General features: G+C 53.3%; 1 protein-coding gene across 1 annotated transcript; it reads right to left on the bottom strand.

The window, feature by feature from the left end:
* Positions 1–55: 55 nt before the first annotated feature.
* PLOD3 (procollagen-lysine,2-oxoglutarate 5-dioxygenase 3) lies at positions 56–26791 on the bottom strand. Its single transcript, XM_069949736.1, has 19 exons — positions 26631–26791; positions 12791–12882; positions 12580–12716; positions 12328–12491; positions 12142–12254; positions 11968–12031; positions 11126–11223; positions 10887–10988; positions 10259–10390; positions 9926–10047; positions 9740–9844; positions 9517–9642; positions 8703–8844; positions 6959–7075; positions 6807–6872; positions 6610–6714; positions 2239–2385; positions 2041–2166; positions 56–539 (listed from the first exon to the last, which is right to left on the bottom strand). The coding sequence occupies exons 1-19, from the start codon at positions 26719–26721 to the stop codon at positions 384–386; spliced, it is 2205 nt and encodes a 734-aa protein (XP_069805837.1). The 5' UTR covers positions 26722–26791; the 3' UTR covers positions 56–383.
* Between the last annotated feature and the right edge of the window lie 298 nt (positions 26792–27089).

Below are 27089 nucleotides of genomic sequence, written 5' to 3'. Positions count from 1 at the left end.
GCAGAATAGTGAGCACAGCTCTGGGGGTAACCGGACGATAAGGAAATGACAGACAGGTAAGGAAATATTTATTGCACAATTTCAGATTTGTTCTCATTAAAAATACTTCTATTAAAAAACAACAACAAAATTGGCAGCAAATAATTTAAAGCATTTTGTACATAGCGGCGAATTCTCTGTATAAAGCGTTCTCAGTGCCGGCACGGTGAGCTGCGCGCTCTACTATTGGCTCCGCCTCCCTCTCTACGGATCAGGTAACATGGAGGCTTCTGGTAATGGCTCCACTTACATACGAGAGATGGAGGGAGGCCGGAGACACCATGTTGGGTGTCAGAGCGCTCCCCTCTTATGTTCCTTTTAGATTGGGGGGGATAGTTCATGGGTCAGGGGTCCACAAATGACACCATGATGTAGCGTGTTCCCCGGGTGGTGGGCAGACCCTCGTGGTAGTGCGTCAGGCGCCCAGGGTGGATCAGGGACCATCCTTTCCGAGGAGACTCAACGCGGCAATTGTAGCGGATGAACCTGCAGCCGCCACCCTGTGGAGGAGACTCAGTGTTAGTGTGGGGACTGAGACCGCCACAACCACCATCATCCTGATACCTGGAGAGGGCTGGGACCGCCACAACCACCATCATCCTGATACCTGGAGAGGGCTGGGACCGCCACAACTGCCATCATCATCATCCTGATACCTGGGGTGCTGAGACCACCACAACTGCCATCATCATCCTGATACCTGGAGAGGGCTGAGACCGCCACAACCACCATCATCCTGATACCTGGAGAGGGCTGGGACCGCCACAACTGCCATCATCATCCTGATACCTGGAGAGGGCTGGGACCGCCACAACTACCATCATCATCATCCTGATACCTGGGGTGCTGAGACCACCACAACCACCATCATCCTGATACCTGGAGAGGGCTGAGACCGCCACAACCACCATCATCCTGATACCTGGGGGGCTAGGACCGCCACAACCATCATCATCCTGATACCTGGAGAGGGCTGGGACCGCCACAACTGCCATCATCATCCTGATACCTGGAGAGGGCTGAGACCGCCACAACCACCATCATCATCCTGATACCTGGAGAGGGCTGGGACTGCCACAACCACCATCATCATCCTGATACCTGGAGAGGGCTGGGACCGCCACAACCACCATCATCCTGATACCTGGGGGGCTGGGACCGCCACAACCACCATCATCCTGATACCTGGGGGGCTGGGACCGCCACAACTGCCATCATCATCCTGATACCTGGGGGGCTGAGACCGCCACAACCACCATCATCCTGATACCTGGGGGGCTGAGACCGCCACAACCACCATCATCCTGATACCTGGGGGGCTGGGACCGCCACAACCACCCTCATCCTGATACCTGGGGGGCTGAGACCGCCACAACTACCATCATCCTGATACCTGGAGAGAGCTGGGACCACCACAACCACCATCATCCTGATACATGGGGGGCTGAGACCGCCACAACCACCATCATCCTGAAACCTGGGGGGAGCCTACAACTACCACCATCATCCTGATTCCTGGAGGGGGGGGGTGCTACAACCGCCATGATCCTGATACCAGGGGGGCTGGAGCCACCACAACCACCATCATCCTGATACCTGGGGGGGGCTGGGACCGCCACAACCACCATCATCCTGATACCTGGGGGGCTGGGACCGCCACAACCACCATCATCCTGATACCTGGGGGGCTGGGACTGCCACAACCACCATCTTCCTGATACCTGGAGAGGCCTGGGACCGCCACAACCACCATCATCCTGATACCTGGGAGGCTGGGACCGCCACAACCACCATCATCCTGATACCTGGGGGGGCTGGGACCGCCACAACCACCATCATCCTGATACCTGGAGAGGCCTGGGACCGCCACAACCACCATCATCCTGATACCTGGGAGGCTGGGACCACCACAACCACCATCATCCTGATACTCTGTGACTGTATCTGTGACTGCGGGGGCTGACGCCATAGTACACCAGCCCCTGGGGTCACATGACTCACCTCATAGTCGATCTCCTTGTGGTTGAGGGCGATGTTAATGGTGAAGGTAGAGGAGTCGTGGTGCGGCCGCAGGGAGGGCTGCTCATCCGGTCGGTATCGCACAATGAAGTTCAGTAATGCCTTGGCCTAAGAAGAAGGTGGTGGCAGTGAGCATAGAGGTCAGGGGTCATAGAAGGCGAGAACGGGGGCAGCTGTTACCTTAGTGTAATATCCAGGGAAGAGCTTCTCGGTGACGGGGGCGATGTATTCCTGCAGGAACTTCAGCCACTCCTCCTGGTACCCCACCTGTGTCATGTGGATGTCCACGGTGGGCACACTCTCATAGCCCCCCGCCAGCCGCTTGTCCTGGGGAAAAATAATTCACATTAGGGACGTACACTTCATGGTGCCAATAATATACACACAGCGTAATATACAGTATACTATACAGACGCACACCGTGTTATACACAGTATACTATACACACACACACTATATTATACACAGTATACTATACACACACACCATGTTATACACAGTATACTATACACACACCATGTTATACACAGTATACTATACACACACCATGTTATATATGTTATACACAGTATACTATACACACACCATGTTATACACAGTATACTATACACACACCATGTTATATATGTTATACACAGTATACTATACACACACACACACCATGTTATACACAGTATACTATACACACACCATGTTATATATGTTATACACAGTATACTATACACACACCATGTTATACACAGTATATTATACACACACACACACACCATGTTATACACAGTACACTATACACACACACCATGTTATACACAGTATACTATACACACACCATGTTATATATGTTATACACAGTATACTATACACACACACTATATTATACACAGTATACTATACACACACCATGTTATACACAGTATACTATACACACACCATGTTATATACGTTATACACAGTATACTATACACACACACTATATTATACACAGTATACTATACACACACCATGTTATATATGTTATACACAGTATACTATACACACACCATGTTATACACAGTATACTATACACACACCATGTTATATATGTTATACACAGTATACTATACACACACCATGTTATACACAGTATACTATACACACACACCATGTTATACACAGTATACTATACACACACCATGTTATATATGTTATACACAGTATACTATACACACACCATGTTATACACAGTATACTATACACACACCATGTTATATATGTTATACACAGTATACTATACACACACACACACACCATGTTATACACAGTATACTACACACACACACCATGTTATACACAGTATACTATACACACACCATGTTATATATGTTATACACAGTATACTATACACACACCATGTTATACACAGTATATTATACACACACACACACACCATGTTATACACAGTACACTATACACACACACCATGTTATACACAGTATACTATACACACACACACACACACCATGTTATACACAGTATACTATACACACACCATGTTATACACAGTATATTATACACACACACAAACCATGTTATACACAGTACACTATACACACACACCATGTTATACACAGTATACTATATACACACACACACCATATTATACACAGTATACTATACACACACCATGTTATACACAGTATACTATACACACACCATGTTATATATGTTATACACAGTATACTATACACACACACACCATGTTATACACAGTATATTATACACACACACACACACCATGTTATACACAGTATACTATACACACACCATGTTATATATGTTATACACAGTATACTATACACACACACACACCATGTTATACACAGTATACTATACACACACACACACCATGTTATACACAGTATACTATACACACACCATGTTATATATGTTATACACAGTATACTATACACACACACACACTATATTATACACAGTATACTATACACATACCATGTTATATATGTTATACACAGTATACTATACACACACACACCATGTTATACACAGTATACTATACACACACACACCATGTTATACACAGTATATTATACACACACACACACACACCATGTTATACACAGTACACTATACACACACACCATGTTATACACAGTATACTATACACACACACACACCATGTTATACACAGTATACTATATACACACACACACACACCATATTATACACAGTATACTATACACACACACCATGTTATACACAGTACACTATACACACACACACACACCATGTTATACACAGTATACTATACACACACACACACCATGTTATACACAGTATACTATATACACACACACACACCATATTATACACAGTATACTATACACACACACACCATGTTATACACAGTACACTATACACACACACACCATGTTATACACAGTATACTATACACACACACACCATGTTATACACAGTATACTATACACACACCATGTTATATATGTTATACACAGTATACTATACACACACACTATATTATACACAGTATACTATACACACACCATGTTATATATGTTATACACAGTATACTATACACACACACTATATTATACACAGTATACTATACACACACCATGTTATACACAGTATACTATACACACACACCATGTAATATATGTTATACACAGTATACTATACACACACACTATATTATACACAGTATACTATACACACACACCATGTTATACACAGTATACTATACACACACACCATGTTATATGTTATACACAGTATACTATACACACACCATGTTATACACAGTACACTATACACACACACACACCATGTTATACACAGTATACTATATACACACACACACCATATTATACACAGTATACTATACACACACCGTGATATACACAGTATACTATACACACACCATGTTATATATGTTATACACAGTATACTATACACACACACACACACTATATTATACACAGTATACTATACACATACCATGTTATATATGTTATACACAGTATACTATACACACACACACCATGTTATACACAGTATATTATACACACACACACCATGTTATACACAGTATACTATACACACACACACACACACCATGTTATACACAGTATACTATATACACACACACACACACCATATTATACACAGTATACTATACACACACACACCATGTTATACACAGTACACTATACACACACACACCATGTTATACACAGTACACTATACACACACCATGTTATACACAGTATACTATACACACACACACAATGTTATACACAGTACACTATACACACACACACACACCATGTTATACACAGTATACTATACACACACACACCATGTTATACACAGTATACTATACACACACACACCATGTTATACACAGTATACTATACACACACACACCATGTTATACACAGTATACTATACACACACCATGTTATATATGTTATACACAGTATACTATACAGACACACACACCATGTTATACACAGTATACTATACACACACACACACACACCATGTTATACACAGTATACTATACACACACCATGTTATACACAGTATATTATACACACACACCATGTTATACACAGTACACTATACACACACACACACACACACACACCATGTTATACACAGTATACTATACACACACACACACACTATATTATACACAGTATACTATACACATACCATGTTATATATGTTATACACAGTATACTATACACACACACACCATGTTATACACAGTATACTATATACACACACACCATGTTATACACAGTATACTATACACACACACACACACACCATGTTATACACAGTATACTATACACACACCATGTTATACACAGTATATTATACACACACACCATGTTATACACAGTACACTATACACACACACACCATGTTATACACAGTATACTATATACACACACACACACACACACCATGTTATACACAGTATACTATATATATACACACACACACACACACACACACACAATGTTATACACAGTATACTATATACACACACACACAATATTATACACAGTATACTATACACACACACACACACACCATGTTATACACAGTACACTATACACACACACACCATGTTATACACAGTATACTATACACACACCATGTTATACACAGTATATTATACACACACACACACACCATGTTATACACAGTATACTATACACACACACCATGTTATACACAGTACACTATACACACACACCATATTATACACAGTATACTATACACATACCATGTTATACACAGTATACTATACACACACCATGTTATACACAGTATACTATACACACGCCATGCTATATATAATGTTATACACAGTATACTATACACACACACCATATTATACACAGTATACTATACACACACCATATTATACACAGTATACTATACACACACCATGTTATACACAGTATACTACACACACGCCATGCTATATATAAGGTTATACCTGGTTTTGGTCCTCACCTCATTCTTGCCCCCTGACCATTTGCCAAAGTTCTCCATCTCTTCTACAAACTCGTCACACATGACATCCTTGAAGATGGGGAACCAGTAGACATCGGGACACGGCTACAGAGAGTGACAACTCCATCAAACACTGCACATAGTGCTATTTTGTTATACCCCCCCTCCCCCCTTCCTGCTGCCATCTTGTCTCTTACCTGCTCGTAATAATCCTCCTCGAAGATCCGGGAGTAATTCTCATGGATGTATTTCTCCTTCCAGTCCTGGAAAGAGAAGACAATGTCACACGCTGGGGGGAGGGGAGAGGCGGCCATTATTGGGGGGGGTGGGATGGAGAGCAGCTCCTCACCACAGGGTTCTCGAAGATCTGCCACAAGTCGCTGTGTAGACGGTCAGTGATGTTGTACTTGGAGGTGGAGATCAGGCGCCCAAAGTCATCCCTGTTACTGATGTGCAGGAAAACGCTCTGTGGGTGAGAAGAGGAGGCGATCATGAGACTGCACCTCGAGACTCATCACCAAACAGGAAGCAGCTACAAGACTGCACCCCGAGACTCATCACCAAACAAGAAGCAGCTACAACACTGCACCCTGAGACTCATCACCAAACAAGAAGCAGCTACAAAATCCCCCCCCCCCCCCCCCGAGACTCATCACCAAACAGGAAGCAGCTACAAGACTGCACCCCGAGACTCATCACCAAACAAGAAGCAGCTACAACACTGCACCCTGAGACTCATCACCAAACAGGAAGCAGCTACAAGACTGCACCCCGAGACTCATCACCAAACAAGAAGCAGCTACAAAATCCCCCCCCCCCCCGAGACTCATCACCAAACAGGAAGCAGTTACAAAATACCCCCCCCCCCCCCCCGAGACTCATCGCCCAACAGGAAACAATGACAAAACTGCACCCCGAGACTAATCGCCAAACAGGAAGCAGCTACAATACTTCACCCCGAGTCTCATGATCAAACAGGAAGCAGCTACAACACTGCACCCTGAGACTCATCGCCAAACAGGAAACAGCTGCAATACTGCACCCAGAGACTCATCACCAAACAGGAAGCAGCTACAAGACTGCACCCCGAGACTCATCGCCAAACAAGAAGCAGCTACAAAATCCCCCCCCCCAGACTAATCGCTAAACAGGAAAAAGCTACAAGACTGCACCCCGAGACTCATCACCAAACAGGAAGCAGCTACAAGACTGCTCCCCGAGACTCATCGCCAAACAAGAAGCAGCTACAAAATCCCCCCCCCCCCGAGACTCATCACCAAACAGGAAGCAGCTACAAGACTGCACCCCGAGACTAACCGCTAAACAGGAAACAGCTACAAGACTGCACCCCGAGACTCATCACCAAACAGGAAGCAGCTACAAGACTGCACCCCGAGACTCATCACCAAACAGGAAGCAGCTACAAAATACCCCCCCCGAGACTCATCGCCAAACAGGAAACAGCTACAAGACTGCACCCCGAGACTCATCACCAAACAAGAAGCAGCTACAAGACTGCACCCCGAGACTGATCACCAAACAGGAAGCAGCTACAAGACTGCACCCCGAGACTCATCACCAAACAGGAAGCAGCTACAACACTGCAACCTGAGACTCATCGCCAAACAGGAAACAGCTGCAATACTGCACCCAGAGACTCATCACCAAACAAGAAGCAGCTACAAAATCCCCCCCCCACCCGAGACTCATCACCAAACAGGAAGCAGCTACAAAATACCCCCCCCGAGACTCATCGCCAAACAGGAAACAATGACAAGACTACACCCCGAGACTAATTGCCAAACAGGAAGCAGCTACAATACTGCACCCCGAGACTCATCACCAAACAGGAAACAGCTACAAGACTGCACCCCGAGATTCATCGCCAAACAGGAAACAGCTACAAGACTGCACCCTGAGATTCATCGCCAAACAGGAAACAACTACAAGACTGCACCCCGAGATTCATCGCCAAACAGGAAACAACTACAAGACTGCACTCCGAGATTAATTGCCAAACAGGAAACAATGACAAGACTGCACCCAAAAATCAATCATGGCTGCACCCCAGAGATCACAATCACGTCACCTACCTTTTCTCTTGCGCTCTTACAAAACGACATGTCTGGGTCCACACCTGACAGCGTGAAGATGTTCTTGCGCAAAAACTCCTGACGAAGAGTCTGTCCCTTTACTAGGTAAACAGCGGAGAGGTACGGGACATTCCACACCCCACTACAAGACATACAGAAGAGGTGTAAGCTCCTTCCACTGCAGGGTGATACAGATAGAAGCTTTGAGGTCGCCCCAGGGCACTGCAGGGTGTTACAGATAGGAGGAGCTATGAGCCCGCCCCCTGCAGGGTGATAGACAGGAGGAGCTATGAGCCCACCCCCTGCAGGGTGATACAGATGGGAGGAGCTATGAGCCCGCCCCCTGCAGGATGATGCAGATAGGAGGAGCTATGAGCCCGCCCCCTGCAGGGTGATACAGATAGGAGGAACTATGAGCCCGCCCCCTGCAGGATGATGCAGATAGGAGGAGCTATGAGCCCGCCCCCTGCAGGATGATGCAGATAGGAGGAACTATGAGCCCGCCCCCTGCAGGGTGATACAGATGGGAGGAGCTATGAGCCCGCCCCCTGCAGGATGATGCAGATAGGAGGAGCTATGAGCCCGCCCCCTGCAGGGTGATATAGATAGGAGGAACTATGAGCCCGCCCCCTGCAGGGTGATACAGATGGGAGGAGCTATGAGCCCGCCCCCTGCAGGATGATGCAGATAGGAGGAGCTATGAGCCCGCCCCCTGCAGGGTGATACAGATAGGAGGAACTATAAGCCCGCCCCCTGCAGGGTGATACAGATAGGAGGTACTATGAGCCCGCCCCCTGCAGGGTGTTCTACTTACATCCTCTTTCCCTGCACAATATCCACATAGTCCTCGGATCGGGCGTAGTACCCCTCAGGGCTCAGCGCGCCCCAGAAGTTTGACCACAGTTTCCCACTGCGAGACACCATGGGGGAGATGATTTTCCTGTAAGGAGAGGATATGGTGGTCAGGACAGATGGGACAATTAGGGCCCCTGCCCCATACAGTGGCTCCTCCCCCAGACTGTGGCCCCTCCTCTTACCGGTTCTCCTGGATTAGGATGTACAGGGTGTCCGGGTTGGTCAGCACCACGTTGGCGTCCACACTGAAGTAGTAGTGACAGGTCTCATCCTGCCGGCACAGGTCCCTGTCACACACACAGCATGCATTAGTCCAAACTAGAGGAAGGTGCCGGATCATTGGATAAGGCTCCGCCCCCTGTACTCACATGCCCATGTCTCTGGCCTCGCCCTCGCTCAGTGCCTCCTCAGGACCCACCACCTTGATGCTCGGAAACTCATCCTTGTGGCTTTCAAAGAAACTCTGGATGTGCTTCTCATGGTAAACCTCCTGCGGGAAAACATATATATTATAACATATAATAATATAAGATCAGCAGTGATCAGCGCCAGCGGTGGCTGCCAGGTCTGTGTGACGGGAGGAGGCGGCTGCTGCCAGGTCTGTGTGACGGGAGGAGGCGGCTGCTGCCAGGTCTGTGTGACGGGAGGAAGCGGTGGCTGCTGCCGGGTCTGTGTGACAGGAGGAGGCGGCTGTAACTTACACTGTTGTGGATGTAGAGGGACAGCCGGCTACGTGGGTAGTTTACAGTCAGCAGTTTTTCCAAGAACTGTGGCAGGAACGGTGTCGGCTGCTCGATGAACGCGGCCAGCAGCACCCGGGGCAGCTCCTCGTCCTGCAAGGAACAAAACCCATCAGTCCTGGGACACAGCTGCTCCACTGCACTGTACAGCAGAATAGTGAGTGCAGCTCTGCAGTATAAGACACGATGTAACAGCAGAATAGTGAGTGCAGCTCTGGAGGAGGATGAGACATGATGTAACAGCAGAATAGTGAGTGCAGCTCTAGAGGAGGATGAGACGATGTAAGAGCAGAATAGTGAGTGCAGCTCTGGAGGATGATGAGACATGATGTAACAGCAGAATAGTGAGTGCAGCTCTGGAGTACAAGACACGATGTAACAGCAGAATAGTGAGTGCAGCTCTGGAGGAGGATAAGACACGATGTAACAGCAGAATAGTGAGTGCAGCTCTGGAGGAGGATAAGACACGATGTAACAGCAGAATAGTGAGTGCAGCTCTGGAGGAGGATAAGACACGATGTAACAGCAGAATAGTGAGTGCAGCTCTGGAGGTGACTGGTGTAAATAAATATTAAGGGGCTGCACTCACCTCCACCTCAGAGAGGTCGAGCAGGTCGTCGTCGCACACCTCACAGCCGCCCTCGTGTGTCCAGGCATTGGGTACATAGTTCCCCAGATAGTTCAGCTGCAGCTGTAGAGAAATTGGGGTCAGGTACCTGGAGGTGCTCAGGGAGACTGAGGTGGGGCCCCCGGGGTGCTGGGAGAGATTGGTGGGGCCCCCTGGGGTGCTGGGGGAGACTGGTGGGGCCCCCTCAGGGGGGACAGTACCTTGGTGGGTCCGTTCCCGTGGATGACAACTGGCATGGTGTCATACGCCACGTTTCGTGCTCGGACTTTGTTCTTGTCGAACTTCATTACAACCTCATCTGTGAGAAAAGAGGCGGACGTTACCTTGCATCATGGCCGTACAGGCGTGGTCTTGGCTTAAGACACCCCCTCCCCCTGTGATGTCACACTGTGGTCTCGGTTTAGGACACACCCTTCCCCTGTGCTGTCAAAGCATGGTCTCGGTTAAGGACACACCATCCCCCCATGATGTCACGGCATGGTCTCGCCTTAGGACCCCTCGGTGATGTCACAGCGTTGTATCGGTTTAGGACACACCCTACCCCTGTGATGTCCCAGCATGGTCTCAGCTTAGGACCCCCCGGTGATGTCACAGCGTGGTCTCGGTTTAGGACACACCCTCCCCCTGTGCTGTCACAGCGTGGTCTCGGTTTAGGACATACCCTACCCCTGTGATGTCCCAGCATGGTCTCAGCTTAGGACACACCATCCCCCCCATGATGTCATGGCGTGGTCTCGCCTTAGGACCCCCGGTGATGTCACAGCGTGGTCTCGGTTTAGGACACATCATCCCCCCATGATGTCACGGCGTGGTCTCGCCTTAGGACCCCCGGTGATGTCACAGCGTGGTCTCGGTTTAGGACACACCATCCCCCCATGATGTCACGGCGTGGTCTCGCCTTAGGACTCCCCCTGTGCTATCACAGCATGGTCTTGGCTTAGGACACACCGTCCCCCCATGATGTCAAGGTGTAGCTTTAGAACCCCCCTCCGTGATGTCACAGCGAGGTCTCGGCTTAAGACACTTGACGCCCCCCACCTACCGATGGCTCCATTCAGGTTCTGGAAGATCTTGGACTTGTGGTCGAGGCCGATGCTGAACTTTTCCTAGTGACAATGAGAGGTGAGAGGTCAGAGAGTTCACCCTCCCCAGTAACTGCAGCAGGGGTACTTGCTGGGCTCCCTGGGCACCGCAGCAGGGGCGGGGGACATCTTACCCTGAACTCCTCGTCCAGATACACTTTGGTGTAGAACAATTGGTCGTCGTCATCATCCTTGAATTTCCAGAGCTGGACGATGCGGTAGAGCTGCGGGGCGTAACCCATGAACCCTGCGGGAACAGACACGGGGTCACTACCGGCAAACTAATGTCACATGACCAGTAAAGATGGCGCTGCTCTCACCTCCGGAGTTCAGGAAGCGTTTGCCGTTGCTGACCGGAGGGTATTTCTCGGCCAGGGACCAGTCCGGCCAGCAGAAGCCCTCGGCAGAGAAGACCACCTTGTTATCGAACTGGCCGAACTTCCACAGCAGCTCAATGGGGCTCCCAGCCAGGACGACGTCATAGCTGAGGGAAAGATGGAGGACAGAGAGGGTCAGAAGGTCACAGACCCCCCCCCACCCCTATCGCCCCCGCCAGTCACCTGATCACTCACCTGTCTACAAACATGATGATCCGGTCCTCCTCCTCCCGGTACTCCTCCAGCGCCTCCTTCAGCCAGCGCACCTTCTGCCCTCCGCCCACTGTACGAGCCACGTCACCGCCCTTCCATTCCTGTCCCAACCCCAGAGTCTGCGGAAGAGAAGGAAGAGTCAGAGAGTCCGCCAGGTGGGATATTAAACATGGCAGACGGGAGGAGACCTCACCTTCACTGTGTAGTTGAAGTGGCGGGCGGTCCGGAGGAAGCGCTGGTAACCCTCTGTGGTGTCTGTGGCCACGGTGATGACTACTAGCTTCTCTGTGAAAGAAGAACAACGTCAGTGAGTGAGGTTGCCACAGGGGGCGCCATTCTGGATGAGGTCACATGAGGTATGAGGGTGCCATACTGGATGAGGTCACATGAGGGCGCCATACTGGATGAGGTCATATGAGGTATGAGGGTGCCATACTGGATGAGGTCACATGTGGTCATATGAGGGCGCCATACTGGATGAGGGTGCCATACTGGATGAGGTCATATGAGGTATGAGGGTGCCATACTGGATGGGGTCACATGAGGTCACAGGAGGGCGCCATACTGGATGAAGTCACATGAGGGCGCCATACTGGATGAGGTCACATGAGGACGCCATGCTGGATGAGGTCACATGAGGGCACTATACTGGATGAGGTCACATGAGGGCGCCATACTGGATGAGGTCACATGAGAGCGCCATACTGGATGAGGTCACAGGAGGGCGCCATACTGGATGAGGTCACAGGAGGGCGCCATACTGGATGAGGTCACAGGAGGGCGCCATACTGGATGAGGTCACATGAGGGCGCCATACTGGATGAGGTCACATGAGGGCGCCATACTGGATGAGGTCACATGAGGGCGCCATACTGGATGAGGTCACATGAGGGCGCCATACTGGATGAGGTCACATGAGGGCGCCATACTGGATGAGGTCACAGGAGGGCGCCATACTGGATGAGGTCACAGGAGGGCGCCATACTGGATGAGGTCACAAGAGGGCGCCATACTGGATGAGGTCACATGAGGGCGCCATACTGGATGAGGTCACAGGAGGGCGCCATACTGGATGAGGTCACAGGAGGGCGCCATACTGGATGAGGTCACAAGAGGGCGCCATACTGGATGAGGTCACAGGAGGGCGCCATACTGGATGAGGTCACAAGAGGGCGCCATACTGGATGAGGTCACAGGAGGGCGCCATACTGAATGAGGTCACATGAGAGCGCCATACTGGATGAGGTCATATGAGGTATGAGGGTGCCATACTGGATGAGGTCACATGAGGGTGCCATACTGGATGAGGTCATATGAGGTATGAGGGTGCCATACTGGATGAGGTCACATGTGGTCATATGAGGGCGCCATACTGGATGAGGTCATATGAGGGCGCCATACTGGATGAGGTCACATGAGGGCGCCATACTGGATGAGGTCACATGAGGGCGCCATACTGGATGAAGTCACACGAGGGCGCCATACTGGATGAGATCACATGAGGGCGCCATACTGGATGAGGTCACATGAGGGCGCCATACTGGATGAGGTCACATGAGGGCGCCATACTGGATGAAGTCACATGAGGGCGCCATACTGGATGAGGTCACATGAGGGCGACATACTGGATGAGGTCATATACCCTGTAGCGAACACTGAAATGCTTGAGTAATGACCCCATTAATGTTGAATGGAGCTGGCCCAGCAGGGGGAGCATGGGGGCATCTCGGACCCCTGGATCCCTGTATTACACCACTATTACAGCCTGACAATACTCGGCGCCCACCCCAAGATAATGTGGTGCACAAAGTTATGAACCCCTCCTGTACATTTACAGGAAAAGAAATCCTCCTCTACTCCTTACACGCCGACCCATCCCTTCCTGACAACCAAAGACAAGGGGGAACTCTAACTGCATCCACCGGTTACTGTGTGACACGGTCAGAGCCGCCTGAAGACATCGTTACGGATGGATTCAGAGATTCATCAAACCAAGTGTAAGGACTGCCCAACATCTATAGGAAACAGGGCGCCATACACATAAAGGAGGACCCCATGCATGCTGTAAGGATTATGGTAGAGAGCCTGGTGGTGACCCTCCGTATACTGGGGGGGGAGAGCCTGGTGGTGACCCTCCTTATACTGGGGGGAGAGAGCCTGGTGGTGACCCTCCGTATACTGGGGGGGAGAGCCTGGTGGTGACCCTCCTTATACTGGGGGGGGGGAGAGCCTGGTGGTGACCCTCCTTATACTGGGAGAGAGCCTGGTGGTGACCCTCCTTATACTGGGAGAGAGCCTGGTGGTGACCCTCCTTATACTGGGAGAGAGCCTGGTGGTGACCCTCCTTATACTGGGAGAGAGCCTGGTGGTGACCCTCCTTATACTGGGAGAGAGCCTGGTGGTGACCCTCCTTATACTGGGAGAGAGCCTGGTGGTGACCCTCCTTATACTGGGAGAGCCTGGTGGTGACCCTCCTTATACCGGGGGAGAGAGCCTGGTGGTGACCCTCCTTATACTGGGAGAGAGCCTGGTGGTGACCCTCTTTATACTGGGAGAGAGAGCCTGGTGGTGACCCTCCTTATACTGGGAGAGAGCCTGGTGGTGACCCTCCTTATACTGGGGGAGAGAGCCTGGTGGTGACCCTCCTTATACTGGGAGAGCCTGGTGGTGACCCTCCTTATACTGGGGGAGAGAGCCTGGTGGTGACCCTTCTTATACTGGGAGAGCCTGGTGGTGACCTTCCTTATACTGGGGGAGAGAGCCTGGTGGTGACCCTCCTTATACTGGGGGAGAGAGCCTGGTGGTGACCCTCCTTATACTGGGGGAGAGAGCCTGGTGGTGACCCTCCTTATACTGGGGGAGAGCCCGGTGGTGACCCTTCTTATACTGGGAGAGCCTGGTGGTGACCCTCCTTATACTGGGGGAGAGCCTGGTGGTGACCCTCCTTATACTGGGGTGGAGCCTGGTGGTGACCCTCCTTATACTGGGGGAGAGCCTGGTGGTGACCCTCCTTATACTGGGGGGGGGGGGGAGCCTGGTGGTGACCCTCCTTATACTGGGGGAGAGAGCCTGGTGGTGACTCTTCTTATACTGGGGGAGAGCCTGGTGGTGACCCTCCTTATACTGGGGGAGAGAGCCTGGTGGTGACCCTCCTTATACTGGGAGAGAGCCTGGTGGTGACCCTCCTTATACTGGGAGAGAGCCTGGTGGTGACCCTCCTTATACTGGGAGAGAGCCCGGTGGTGACCCTCCTTATACTGGGGGAGAGCCCGGTGGTGACCCTCCTTATACTGGGAGAGAGCCTGGTGGTGACCCTCCTTATACTGGGGGGAGAGAGCCTGGTGGTGACCCTCCTTATACTGTGGGAGAGAGCCTGGTGGTGACCCTTCTTATACTGGGAGAGCCTGGTGGTGACCCTCCTTATACTGGGAGAGAGCCTGGTGGTGACCCTTCTTATACTGGGAGAGCCTGGTGGTGACCCTCCTTATACTGGGGGGGGGGGGGGGGAGAGCCTGGTGGTGACCCTCCTTATACTGGGGGAGAGCCTGGTGGTGACCCTCCTTATACTGGGGGAGAGCCTGGTGGTGACCCTCCTTATACTGGGGGGGGGGGGGGGGGGGGGGGGGGGGGGGGGGGGGGGGGGGGGAGAGCCTGGTGGTGACCCTCCTTATACTGGGAGAGAGCCTGGTGGTGACCCTCCTTATACTGGGGGAGAGAGCCTGGTGGTGACCCTCCTTATACTGGGGGAGAGCCTGGTGGTGACCCTCCTTATACTGGGGGAGAGCCTGGTGGTGACCCTCCTTATACTGGGGCGGAGCCTGGTGGTGACCCTCCTTATACTGGGAGAGAGCCTGGTGGTGACCCTCCTTATACTGGGGGAGAGAGCCTGGTTGTGACCCTCCTTATACTGGGAGAGAGCCTGGTGGTGACTCTCCTGAAGTCACATGAGGGCGCCATACTGGATGAGGTCACATGAGGGCGACATACTGGATGAGGTCATATACCCTGTAGCGAACACTGAAATGCTTGAGTAATGACCCCATTAATGTTGAATGGAGCTGGCCCAGCAGGGGGAGCATGGGGGCATCTCGGACCCCTGGATCCCTGTATTACACCACTATTACAGCCTGACAATACTCGGCGCCCACCCCAAGATAATGTGGTGCACAAAGTTATGAACCCCTCCTGTACATTTACAGGAAAAGAAATCCTCCTCTACTCCTTACACGCCGACCCATCCCTTCCTGACAACCAAAGACAAGGGGGAACTCTAACTGCATCCACCGGTTACTGTGTGACACGGTCAGAGCCGCCTGAAGACATCGTTACGGATGGATTCAGAGATTCATCAAACCAAGTGTAAGGACTGCCCAACATCTATAGGAAACAGGGGTCCCATACACATAAAGGAGGACCCCATGCATGCTGTAAGGATTATGGTAGAGAGCCTGGTGGTGACCCTCCGTATACTGGGGGGGAGAGCCTGGTGGTGACCCTCCTTATACTGGGGGGAGAGAGCCTGGTGGTGACCCTCCGTATACTGGGGGGGGGAGAGCCTGGTGGTGACCCTCCTTATACTGGGAGAGAGCCTGGTGGTGACCCTCCTTATACTGGGAGAGAGCCTGGTGGTGACCCTCCTTATACTGGGAGAGAGCCTGGTGGTGACCCTCCTTATACTGGGGGAGAGAACCTGGTGGTGACCCTCCTTATACTGGGAGAGCCTGGTGGTGACCCTCCTTATACTGGGAGAGAGCCTGGTGGTGACCCTCCTTATACTGGGAGAGAGAGCCTGGTGGTGACCCTCCTTATACTGGGAGAGAGCCTGGTGGTGACCCTCCTTATACTGGAGGAGAGCCTGGTGGTGACCCTCCTTATACTGGGGGAGAGCCTGGTGGTGACCCTCCTTATACTGGGGGAGAGAGCCTGGTGGTGACCCTCCTTATACTGGGGGAGAGCCCGGTGGTGACCCTCCTTATACTGGGGGAGAGCCTGGTGGTGACCCTCCTTATACTGGGGGAGAGCCTGGTGGTGACCCTCCTTATACTTCTGGTCCCCCCCAGCACTGAGGTAGAGGAGGAGGCGCAGGAGGCGCGTTGCCTCCTCATATCCAGGAATTCTTATAAACCTGGGCGTCCCACAATCCTCTGCTCTCCGGGGTATTAATACTAATGGACGTGGCGCTGGGGCAGGACAAAGAAGCCATTTTATCCTCCCTGTCAATGTCAGGAAAGTTGGGGGCCGGGGTGTAAGTAATCTCCTTATAACAGACGGGAGGGGGAGGGGGAGCAGCTGCCGGATACTACAGACCCCAGGAACGTTCCGGAGAAATAAACATTTCAGGAGAAGAGGAAAAGATGACGAAGGACGAGGAGGGGGGACACCCCGGCTGTATGGGGGGAGAGAGCCCAGCTGTGTGAGGGAAGAGACCCCCCCAGCTGTATGAGGGAAGAGACCCCCCCGGCTGTATGAGGGAAGGGGAGAGAGACCCCGGCTGTATGGGGGAAGGGAAGAGAGACCCCCGGCTGTATGAGGGAAGGGAAGAGAGACCCCCGGCTGTATGAGGGAAGGGAAGAGACCCCCGGCTGTATGGGGGGAGAGAGCCCAGCTGTGTGAGGGAAGAGACCCCCCACGGTTGTATGAGGGAAGAGACCCCCCCGGCTGTATGAGGGAAGGGGAGAGAGACCCCGGCTGTATAGGGGGAGAGCCAAGCTGTGTGAGGGAAGAGACCCCCCTGCTGTATGAGGGAAGGGGAGAGAGACCCCCGGCTGTATGAGGGAAGGGAAGAGAGACCCCCGGCTGTATGAGGGAAGGGAAGAGAGACCCCCGGCTGTATGAGGGAAGGGGAGAGAGAGACCCCGGCTGTATGAGGGAAGGGAAGAGAGACCCCGGCTGTATGAGGGAAGGGGAGAGAGAGACCCCGGCTGTATGAGGGAAGGGAAGAGAGAGACCCCGGCTGTATGAGGGAAGGGGAGAGACCCCGGCTGTATGAGGGAAGGGGAGAGAGAGACCCCGGCTGTATGAGGGAAGGGAAGAGAGAGACCCCGGCTGTATGAGGGAAGGGAAGAGAGACCCCGGCTGTATGAGGGAAGGGAAGAGAGACCCCGGCTGTATGAGGGAAGGGGAGAGAGAGACCCCGGCTGTATGAGGCAAGGGGGAAGAGAGACCCCGGCTGTATGAGGGAAGGGGAGAGAGACCCCGGCTGTATGAGGGAAGGGGGGAGAGAGACCCCGGCTGTATGAGGGAAGGGAAGAGAGACCCCGGCTGTATGAGGGAAGGGGAGAGAGAGACCCCGGCTGTATGAGGGAAGGGGGGAGAGAGACCCCGGCTGTATGAGGGAAGGGAAGAGAGACCCCGGCTGTATGAGGGAAGGGGTGAGAGAGACCCCGGCTGTATGAGGGAAGGGGAGAGAGACCCCGGCTGTATGAGGGAAGGGGAGAGAGAGACCCCGGCTGTATGAGGGAAGGGGAGAGAGAGACCCCGGCTGTATGAGGGAAGGGGAGAGAGAGACCCCGGCTGTATGAGGGAAGGGGGGAGAGACCCCGGCTGTATGAGGGAAGGGGGGAGAGACCCCGGCTGTATGAGGGAAGGGGGGAGAGACCGGCCAGCCATAGCGCCTCAAGGATTTTTGACCAATAAGCAGAAGAGGGGTCACATGACACAGTTCCCTGCATGACAGACACTAGATAACAGGGAGAGCCAATCAGAACACCTAAGAGAAGTCACATGATACATCTCACTACATCCTGGGATACAAGACTGCAAAGTGCTGTGGGGGTCACATGACTCACTTCCTCCTGGGGGCCCTGCAGTCCCCTCTCCCCCTCCCCGGCCGCTGCGGCATGTGTGGCCCCGGGCGCAGGGAGGGCCGTGCAGCATCTCACAAGCATTCACCGCCTTAAGGCGCACAGGAATGGAACGTCCTCCACACCCTCCATACACCTGGAGATCAGCCAGGCCACAGCCTCAACGGGCCCAGGAGCTGACACTCCATACACCAGGAGATCACTGGGCCCAGGAGCTGACACTCCATACACCAGTAGATGACCGGGCCCAGGGGCCAACACTCCATACACCAGGAGATGACCGGGCCCAGGAGCTGACACTCCATACACCAGGAGATCACCGGGCCCAGGAGCTGACACTCCATACACCAGGAGATCACCGGGCCCAGGAGCTGACACTCCATACACCAAGAGATCACCGGGCCCAGGAGCTGACACTACATACACCAAGAGATCACCGGGCCCAGGAGCTGACACTCCATACACCAAGAGATCACCGAGCCCAGGAGCTGACACTCCATACACCAGGAGATCACCGGGCCAAGGGGCAAACACTACATACACCAGGAGATCACCGAGGTCACCGGGCCCAGGAGCTGACACTCCATACACCAGGAGATCACCGGGCCCAGGAGCTGACACTCCATACACCAGGAGATGACCGGGCCCAGGAGCTGACACTCCATACACCAGGAGATGACCGGGCCCAGGAGCTGACACTCCATACACCAGGAGATGACCAGGCCCAGGAGCTGACACTCCATACACCAGGAGATGACCGGGCCCAGGAGCTGACACTCCATACACCAGGAAATGACCGGGCCCAGGAGCTGACACTCCATACACCAGGAGATCACCGGGCCCAGGAGCTGACACTCCATACACCAGGAGATCACCGGGCCCAGGAGCTGACACTCCATACACCAGGAGATCACTGGGCCCAGGAGCCGACAATCCATACACCAAGAAATCACCGGGGTCACCGGGCCCAGGAGCTGACACTACATACACCAAGAGATCACCGGGGTCACCGGGCCCAGGAGCTGACACTCCATACACCAGGAGATGACCGGGCCCAGGAGCTGACACTACATACACCAGGAGATGACCGGGCCCAGGAGCTGACACTCCATACACCAGGAGATGACCGGGCCCAGGAGCTGACACTCCATACACCAGGAGATGACCGGGCCCAGGGGCCGACACTCCATACACCAGGAGATGACCGGGCCCAGGGGCCAACACTCCATACACCAGGAGATGACCGGGCCCAGGAGCTGACACTCCATACACCAGGAGGTCACCGGGCCCAGGAGCTGACACTCCATACACCAGGAGATCACCGGGCCCAGGGGCCAACACTCCATACACCAGGAGATGACCGGGCCCAGGAGCTGACACTCCATACACCAGGAGATGACCGGGCCCAGGAGCTGACACTCCATACACCAGGAGATGACCGGGCCCAGGAGCTGACACTCCATACACCAGGAGATGACCGGGCCCAGGAGCTGACACTCCATACACCAGGAGATCACCGGGCCCAGGAACTGACACTCCATACACCAGGAGATCACTGGGCCCAGGAGCCGACAATCCATACACCAGGAGATGACCGGGCCCAGGAGCTGACACTCCATACACCAGGAGATCACCGGGGGTCACTCGGCCCAGGAGCTGACACTCCACCTCAGGCGTATACTCCCAGTATATAGCAGAATGGGGGGGGGGGGGGGGGGGGGGGGGGGACAGCGGGGATTTTAGTAGACACAGAGATGGTGACCCTGGAGAGAAGACGCAGCGTGACCCCAGAGACCCGGAGGGAAGACGCAGCGTGACCCCATAGACCCGGAGGGAAGACCCAGTGTGACCCGGAAGGAAGTATGACCTCACTCTAAATCCAATGTAATAAGGATCAATGCTCCCCCTGGTCCATATATTTGCAGCTCTTCTCCCTTCCCGGTCCATATATTTGCAGCTCTTCTCCCTTCCCGGTCCATATATCTGCGCTCTTCTCCCTCTCTGCCGCTCTTCTCCCTCTCTGCTCCATATATCTGCTGCTCTTCTCCCTCTCTGCTCCATGTATCTGCCGCTCTTCTCCCTCCCTGCTCCATATATCTGCCGCTCTTCTCCCTCCCTGCTCCATATATCTGCCGCTCTTCTCCCTCCCTGCTCCATATATCTGCCGCTCTTCTCCCTCCCTGGTCCATATATCTGCCGCTCTTCTCCCTCCCAGCTCCTTATATCTGCCGCTCTTCTCCCTCCCAGCTCCTTATATCTGCCGCTCTTCTTCCTCCCTGCTCCATATATCTGCCGCTCTTCTTCCTCCCTGCTCCATATATCTGCCGCTCTTCTATCTGCCGCTCTTCTCCCCTTGCTCCATATATCTGCTGCTCTTCTATCTGCCGCTCTTCTCCCCCCGGTCCATGTATCTGCCGCTCTTCTCCCCCCGGTCCATGTATCTGCCGCTCTTCTCCCCCGGTCCATGTATCTGCCGCTCTTCTCCCCCGGTCCATGTATCTGCCGCTCTTCTCCCTCCCTGCGCCATGTATCTGCCGCTCTTCTCCCTCCCTGCTCCATGTATCTGCCGCTCTTCTCCCTCCCTGCTCCATGTATCTGCCGCTCTTCTCCCTCCCTGCTCCATGTATCTGCCGCTCTTCTCCCTCCCTGCTCCATGTATCTGCCGCTCTTCTCCCTCCCTGCTCCATGTATCTGCCGCTCTTCTCCCTCCCTGCTCCATGTATCTGCCGCTCTTCTCCCTCCCTGCTCCATGTATCTGCCGCTCTTCTCCCTTCCTGCTCCATGTATCTGCCGCTCTTCTCCCTCTCTGCTCCATGTATCTGCCGCTCTTCTCCCCCCAGTCCATATATCTGCCGCTCGTCGCCCCCCGGTCCATATATCTGCCGCTCTTCTCCCTCCCTGCTCCCTATATCTGCCACTATTCTCCCTCTCTGCTCCATATATCTGCCGCACTTCTCCCTTCCTGTTCCATGTATCTGCCGCTCTTCTATCTGCCGCTCTTCTCCCTCTCTGCTCCATATATCTGCCGCTCTTCTCCCTCCCTGCTCCATGTATCTGCCGCTCTTCTCCCTTCCTGTTCCATGTATCTGCCGCTCTTCTATCTGCCGCTCTTCTCCCTCCCTGCTCCATGTATATGCCGCTCTTCTCCCTCCCTGCGCCATGTATCTGCCGCTCTTCTCCCTCTCTGCTCCATGTATCTGCCGCTCTTCTCCCTCCCTGCTCCATGTATCTCCCGCTCTTCTCTCTTTCTGCTCCATGTATCTCCCGCTCTTCTCCCTCTCTGCTCCATGTATCACCCGCTCTTCTCCCTCCCTGCTCCATATATCTGCCGCTCTTCTCCCTCCCTGCTCCATGTATCTGCCGCTCTTCTCCCTCCCTGCTTCATGTATCTGCCGCTCTTCTCCCTCCCTGCTCCATGTATCTGCCGCTCTTCTCCCTCTCTGCTCCATGTATCTGCCGCTCTTCTCCCTCCCTGCTCCATGTATCTGCCGCTCTTCTCCCTCCCTGCTCCATGTATCTGCCGCTCTTCTCCCTCTCTGCTCCATGTATCTGCCGCTCTTCTCCCTCCCTGCTCCATGTATCTGCCGCCCTTCTCCCTCGCTGCTCCATGTATCTGCAGCTCTTCTATCTGCCGCTCTTCTCCCCCCGATCCATTTATCTGCCGCTCTTCTCCCTCCCTGCTCCCTATATCTGCTGCTCTTCTCCCTCCCTGCTCCCTATATCTGCCGCTCTTCTCCCCCCGGTCCATGTATCTGCTGCTCTTCTCCCTCCCTGCTCCATGTATCTGCCGCTCTTCTCCCTCCCTGCTCCCTATATCTGCCGCTCTTCTCCCTCTCTGCTCCATGTATCTGCCGCTCTTCTCCCTCCCTGCTCCATGTATCTGCCGCTCTTCTCCCTCCCTGCTCCATGTATCTGCCGCTCTTCTCCCTCCCTGCTCCATGTATCTGCCGCTCTTCTCCCTCCCTGCTCCATGTATCTGCCGCTCTTCTCCCTCCCTGCTCCATGTATCTGCCGCTCTTCTCCCTCCCTGCTCCATGTATCTGTCGCTCTTCTCCCTCCCTGCTCCATGTATCTGCCGCTCTTCTCCCTCCCTGCTCCATGTATCTGCCGCTCTTCTCCCTCTCTGCTCCATATATCTGCCGCTCTTCTCCCTCTCTGCTCCATATATCTGCCGCTCTTCTCCCTCCCTGCTCCATGTATCTGCCGCTCTTCTCCCTCCCTGCTCCATGTATCTGTCGCTCTTCTCCCTCCCTGCTCCATGTATCTGCCGCTCTTCTCCCTCCCTGCTCCATGTATCTGCCGCTCTTCTCCCTCTCTGCTCCTTATATCTGCCGCTCTTCTCCCTCTCTGCTCCATATATCTGCCGCTCTTCTCCCTCCCTGCTCCATGTATCTGCCGCTCTTCTATCTGCCGCTCTTCTCCCCCCGGTCCATGTATCTGCCGCTCTTCTCCCTCCCTGCTCCCTATATCTGCCGCTCTTCTCCCTCCCTATATCTGCTGCTCTTCTCCCTCCCTGCTCCCTATATCTGCCGCTCTTCTCCCCCCGCTCCATGTATCTGCCGCTCTTCTCCCTCCCTGCTCCATGTATCTGCCGCTTTTCTCCCTCTCTGCCGCTCTTCTATATGCCGCTCTTCTCCCTCCCTGCTCCATGTATCTGCTGCTCTTCTATCTGCCGCTCTTCTCCCCCCAGTCCATGTATCTGCCGCTCTTCTCCCTCCCTGCTTCATGTATCTGCCGCTCCATATATCTGCCGCACTTCTCCCTATATCTGCCGCTCTTCTCCTTCCCTGCTCCCTATATCTGCCTCTTCTCCCTCTCTCCATGTATCTGCCGCTCTTCTCCCTCCCTGCTCCCTATATCTGCCATTCTTCTTCCTCCCTGCTCCATGTATCTGCCGCTCTTCTCCATATATCTGCCTCTCTTCTCCCTCCCTGCTCCCTATATCTGCCCGCTCTTCTCCCTCCCTGCTCCCTATATCTGCCGCTCTTCTCCCCCCGGTCCACGTATCTGCCGCTCTTCTCCCCCCGGTCCACGTATCTGCCGCTCTTCTATTTGCGGCTCTTCTCCCTCCCTGCTCCCTATATCTCCTGCTCTTCTTCCTCCCTGCTCCCTATATCTGCCGCTCTTCTTCCTCCCTGCTCCCTATATCTGCCGCTCTTCTTCCTCCCTGCTCCCTATATCTGCCGCTCTTCTCCCTATATCTCCCTCCCTGCTCCTTATATCTGCCGCTATTCTCCCTCTCTGCTCCCTATATCTGCCGCTCTTCTCCCTCCCTGCTCCCTATATCTGCCGCTCTTCTCCCTCCCTGCTCCCTATATCTGCCGCTCTTCTCCCTCCCTGCTCCCTATATCTGCCGCTCTTCTCCCTCCCTGCTCCCTATATCTGCCGTTCTTCTCCCTCTCTGCTCCATATATCTGCCGCTCTTCTCCCTCCCTGCTCCCTATATCTGCCGCTCTTCTCCCTCCCTGCTCCCTATATCTGCCGCTCTTCTCCCTCCCTGCTCCCTATATCTGCCGCTCTTCTCCCTATATCTCCCTCTCTGCTCCCTATATCTGCCGCTCTTCTCCCTCCCTGCTCCCTATATCTGCCGCTCTTCTCCCTATATCTGCCGCTCTTCTCCCTCCCTGCTCCCTATATCTGCCGCTCTTCTCCCTATATCTCCCTCCCTGCTCCTTATATCTGCCGCTCTTCTCCTTCCCTGCTCCCTATATCTGCCGCTCTTCTCCCTCCCTGCTCCCTATATCTGCCGCTCTTCTTCCTCCCTGCTCCCTATATCTGCCGCTCTTCTTCCTCCCTGCTCCCTATATCTGCCGCTCTTCTCCCTCCCTGCTCCCTATATCTGCCGCTCTTCTCCCTATATCTGCCGCTATTCTCCCTCCCTGCTCCCTATATCTGCCGCTCTTCTCCCTCCCTGCTCCCTATATCTGCCGCTCTTCTCCCTCCCTGCTCCCTATATCTGCCGCTCTTCTCCCTCCCTGCTCCCTATATCTGCCGCTCTTCTCCCTCCCTGCTCCCTATATCTGCCGCTCTTCTCCCTTTATCTGCCGCTCTTCTCCCTCCCTGCTCCCTATATCTGCCGCTCTTCTCCCTCCCTGCTCCCTATATCTGCCGCTCTTCTCCCTTTATCTGCCGCTCTTCTCCCTCCCTGCTCCCTATATCTGCCGCTCTTCTCCCTATATCTCCCTCTCTGCTCCCTATATCTGCCGCTCTTCTCCCTCCCTGCTCCCTATATCTGCCGCTCTTCTCCCTATATCTGCCGCTCTTCTCCCTCCATCTGCCGCTCTTCTCCCTCCATCTGCCGCTCTTCTCCCTCCCTGCTCCCTATATCTGCCGCTCTTCTCCCTCCCTGCTCCCTATATCTGCCGCTCTTCTCCCTCCATCTGCCGCTCTTCTCCCTCCCTGCTCCCTATATCTGCCGCTCTTCTCCCTCCCTGCTCCCTATATCTGCCGCTCTTCTCCCTATATCTGCCGCTCTTCTCCCTATATCTGCCGCTCTTCTCCCTATATCTGCCGCTCTTCTCCCTCCCTGCTCCCTATATCTGCCGCTCTTCTCCCTCCCTGCTCCCTATATCTGCCGCTCTTCTCCCTCCATCTGCCGCTCTTCTCCCTCCCTGCTCCCTATATCTGCCGCTCTTCTCCCTCCCTGCTCCCTATATCTGCCGCTCTTCTCCCTATATCTGCCGCTCTTCTCCCTATATCTGCCGCTCTTCTCCCTATATCTGCCGCTCTTCTCCCTATATCTGCCGCTCTTCTCCCTATATCTGCCGCTCTTCTCCCTCCCTGCTCCCTATATCTGCCGCTCTTCTCCCTTGCTGCTCCCTATATCTGCCGCTCTTCTCCCTTGCTGCTCCCTATATCTGCCGCTCTTCTCCCTTGCTGCTCCCTATATCTGCCGCTCTTCTCCCTCCCTGCTCCCTATATCTGCCGCTCTTCTCCCTATATCTGCCGCTCTTCTCCCTATATCTGCCGCTCTTCTCCCTATATCTGCCGCTCTTCTCCCTCCCTGCTCCCTATATCTGCCGCTCTTCTCCCTTGCTGCTCCCTATATCTGCCGCTCTTCTCCCTTGCTGCTCCCTATATCTGCCGCTCTTCTCCCTCCCTGCTCCCTATATCTGCCGCTCTTCTCCCTATATCTGACGCTCTTCTCCCTCGCTGGTCCCCAGAGCTGACACTCACTCTTGCCCATACATGGGACAGTTAATGAGGTATGTGCCCCCGTATTCTGCTCACCGGGTCTGACGGCATCTCGGCTCCGGCTCTCCCCGACCACCAGTCCGCACACCAGCAGGAAGAGCAGCGCTCCGAGCCCGGGACCATCCATCCTTCACCCACCGGAACAATCGCACTCTACGACGGCCTCCAGCTCCAGGACAGACCGCAGATACAGGGCCCGCCCATTATAAGTAGCTCTAGCCAATAGGAAGTCAAGAACTCGACCCAGCAGCCAATCACTGCTCTCAGCGAATTCCTTAAGTTTCGTAAGGCAGCGAAGGAAGCCTGGACGACCTCCATCCAATCAGGATGCGGAGCTTGTTACAGTCCACCAATCACGAGAGAGTGGGCCTAGCAGGCGTCCAATCAGAAGGCAGCGCTGAGGAAACTTCTTGTAATGAGGGGTCAGACAGGGGGTCTGAGGCTGGGTCTGTGCCACGTCACTGCTGCCGCCTGTATGCTCAGTGTGTACAGTGC

This window comes from Dendropsophus ebraccatus, chromosome 1, assembly GCF_027789765.1.
Source record: "Dendropsophus ebraccatus isolate aDenEbr1 chromosome 1, aDenEbr1.pat, whole genome shotgun sequence".
NCBI lineage: Eukaryota > Metazoa > Chordata > Amphibia > Anura > Hylidae > Dendropsophus > Dendropsophus ebraccatus.
The sequence above is the reverse complement of the archived record's forward strand: the minus strand, read 5'-3'. Positions and strand labels throughout refer to the sequence as shown.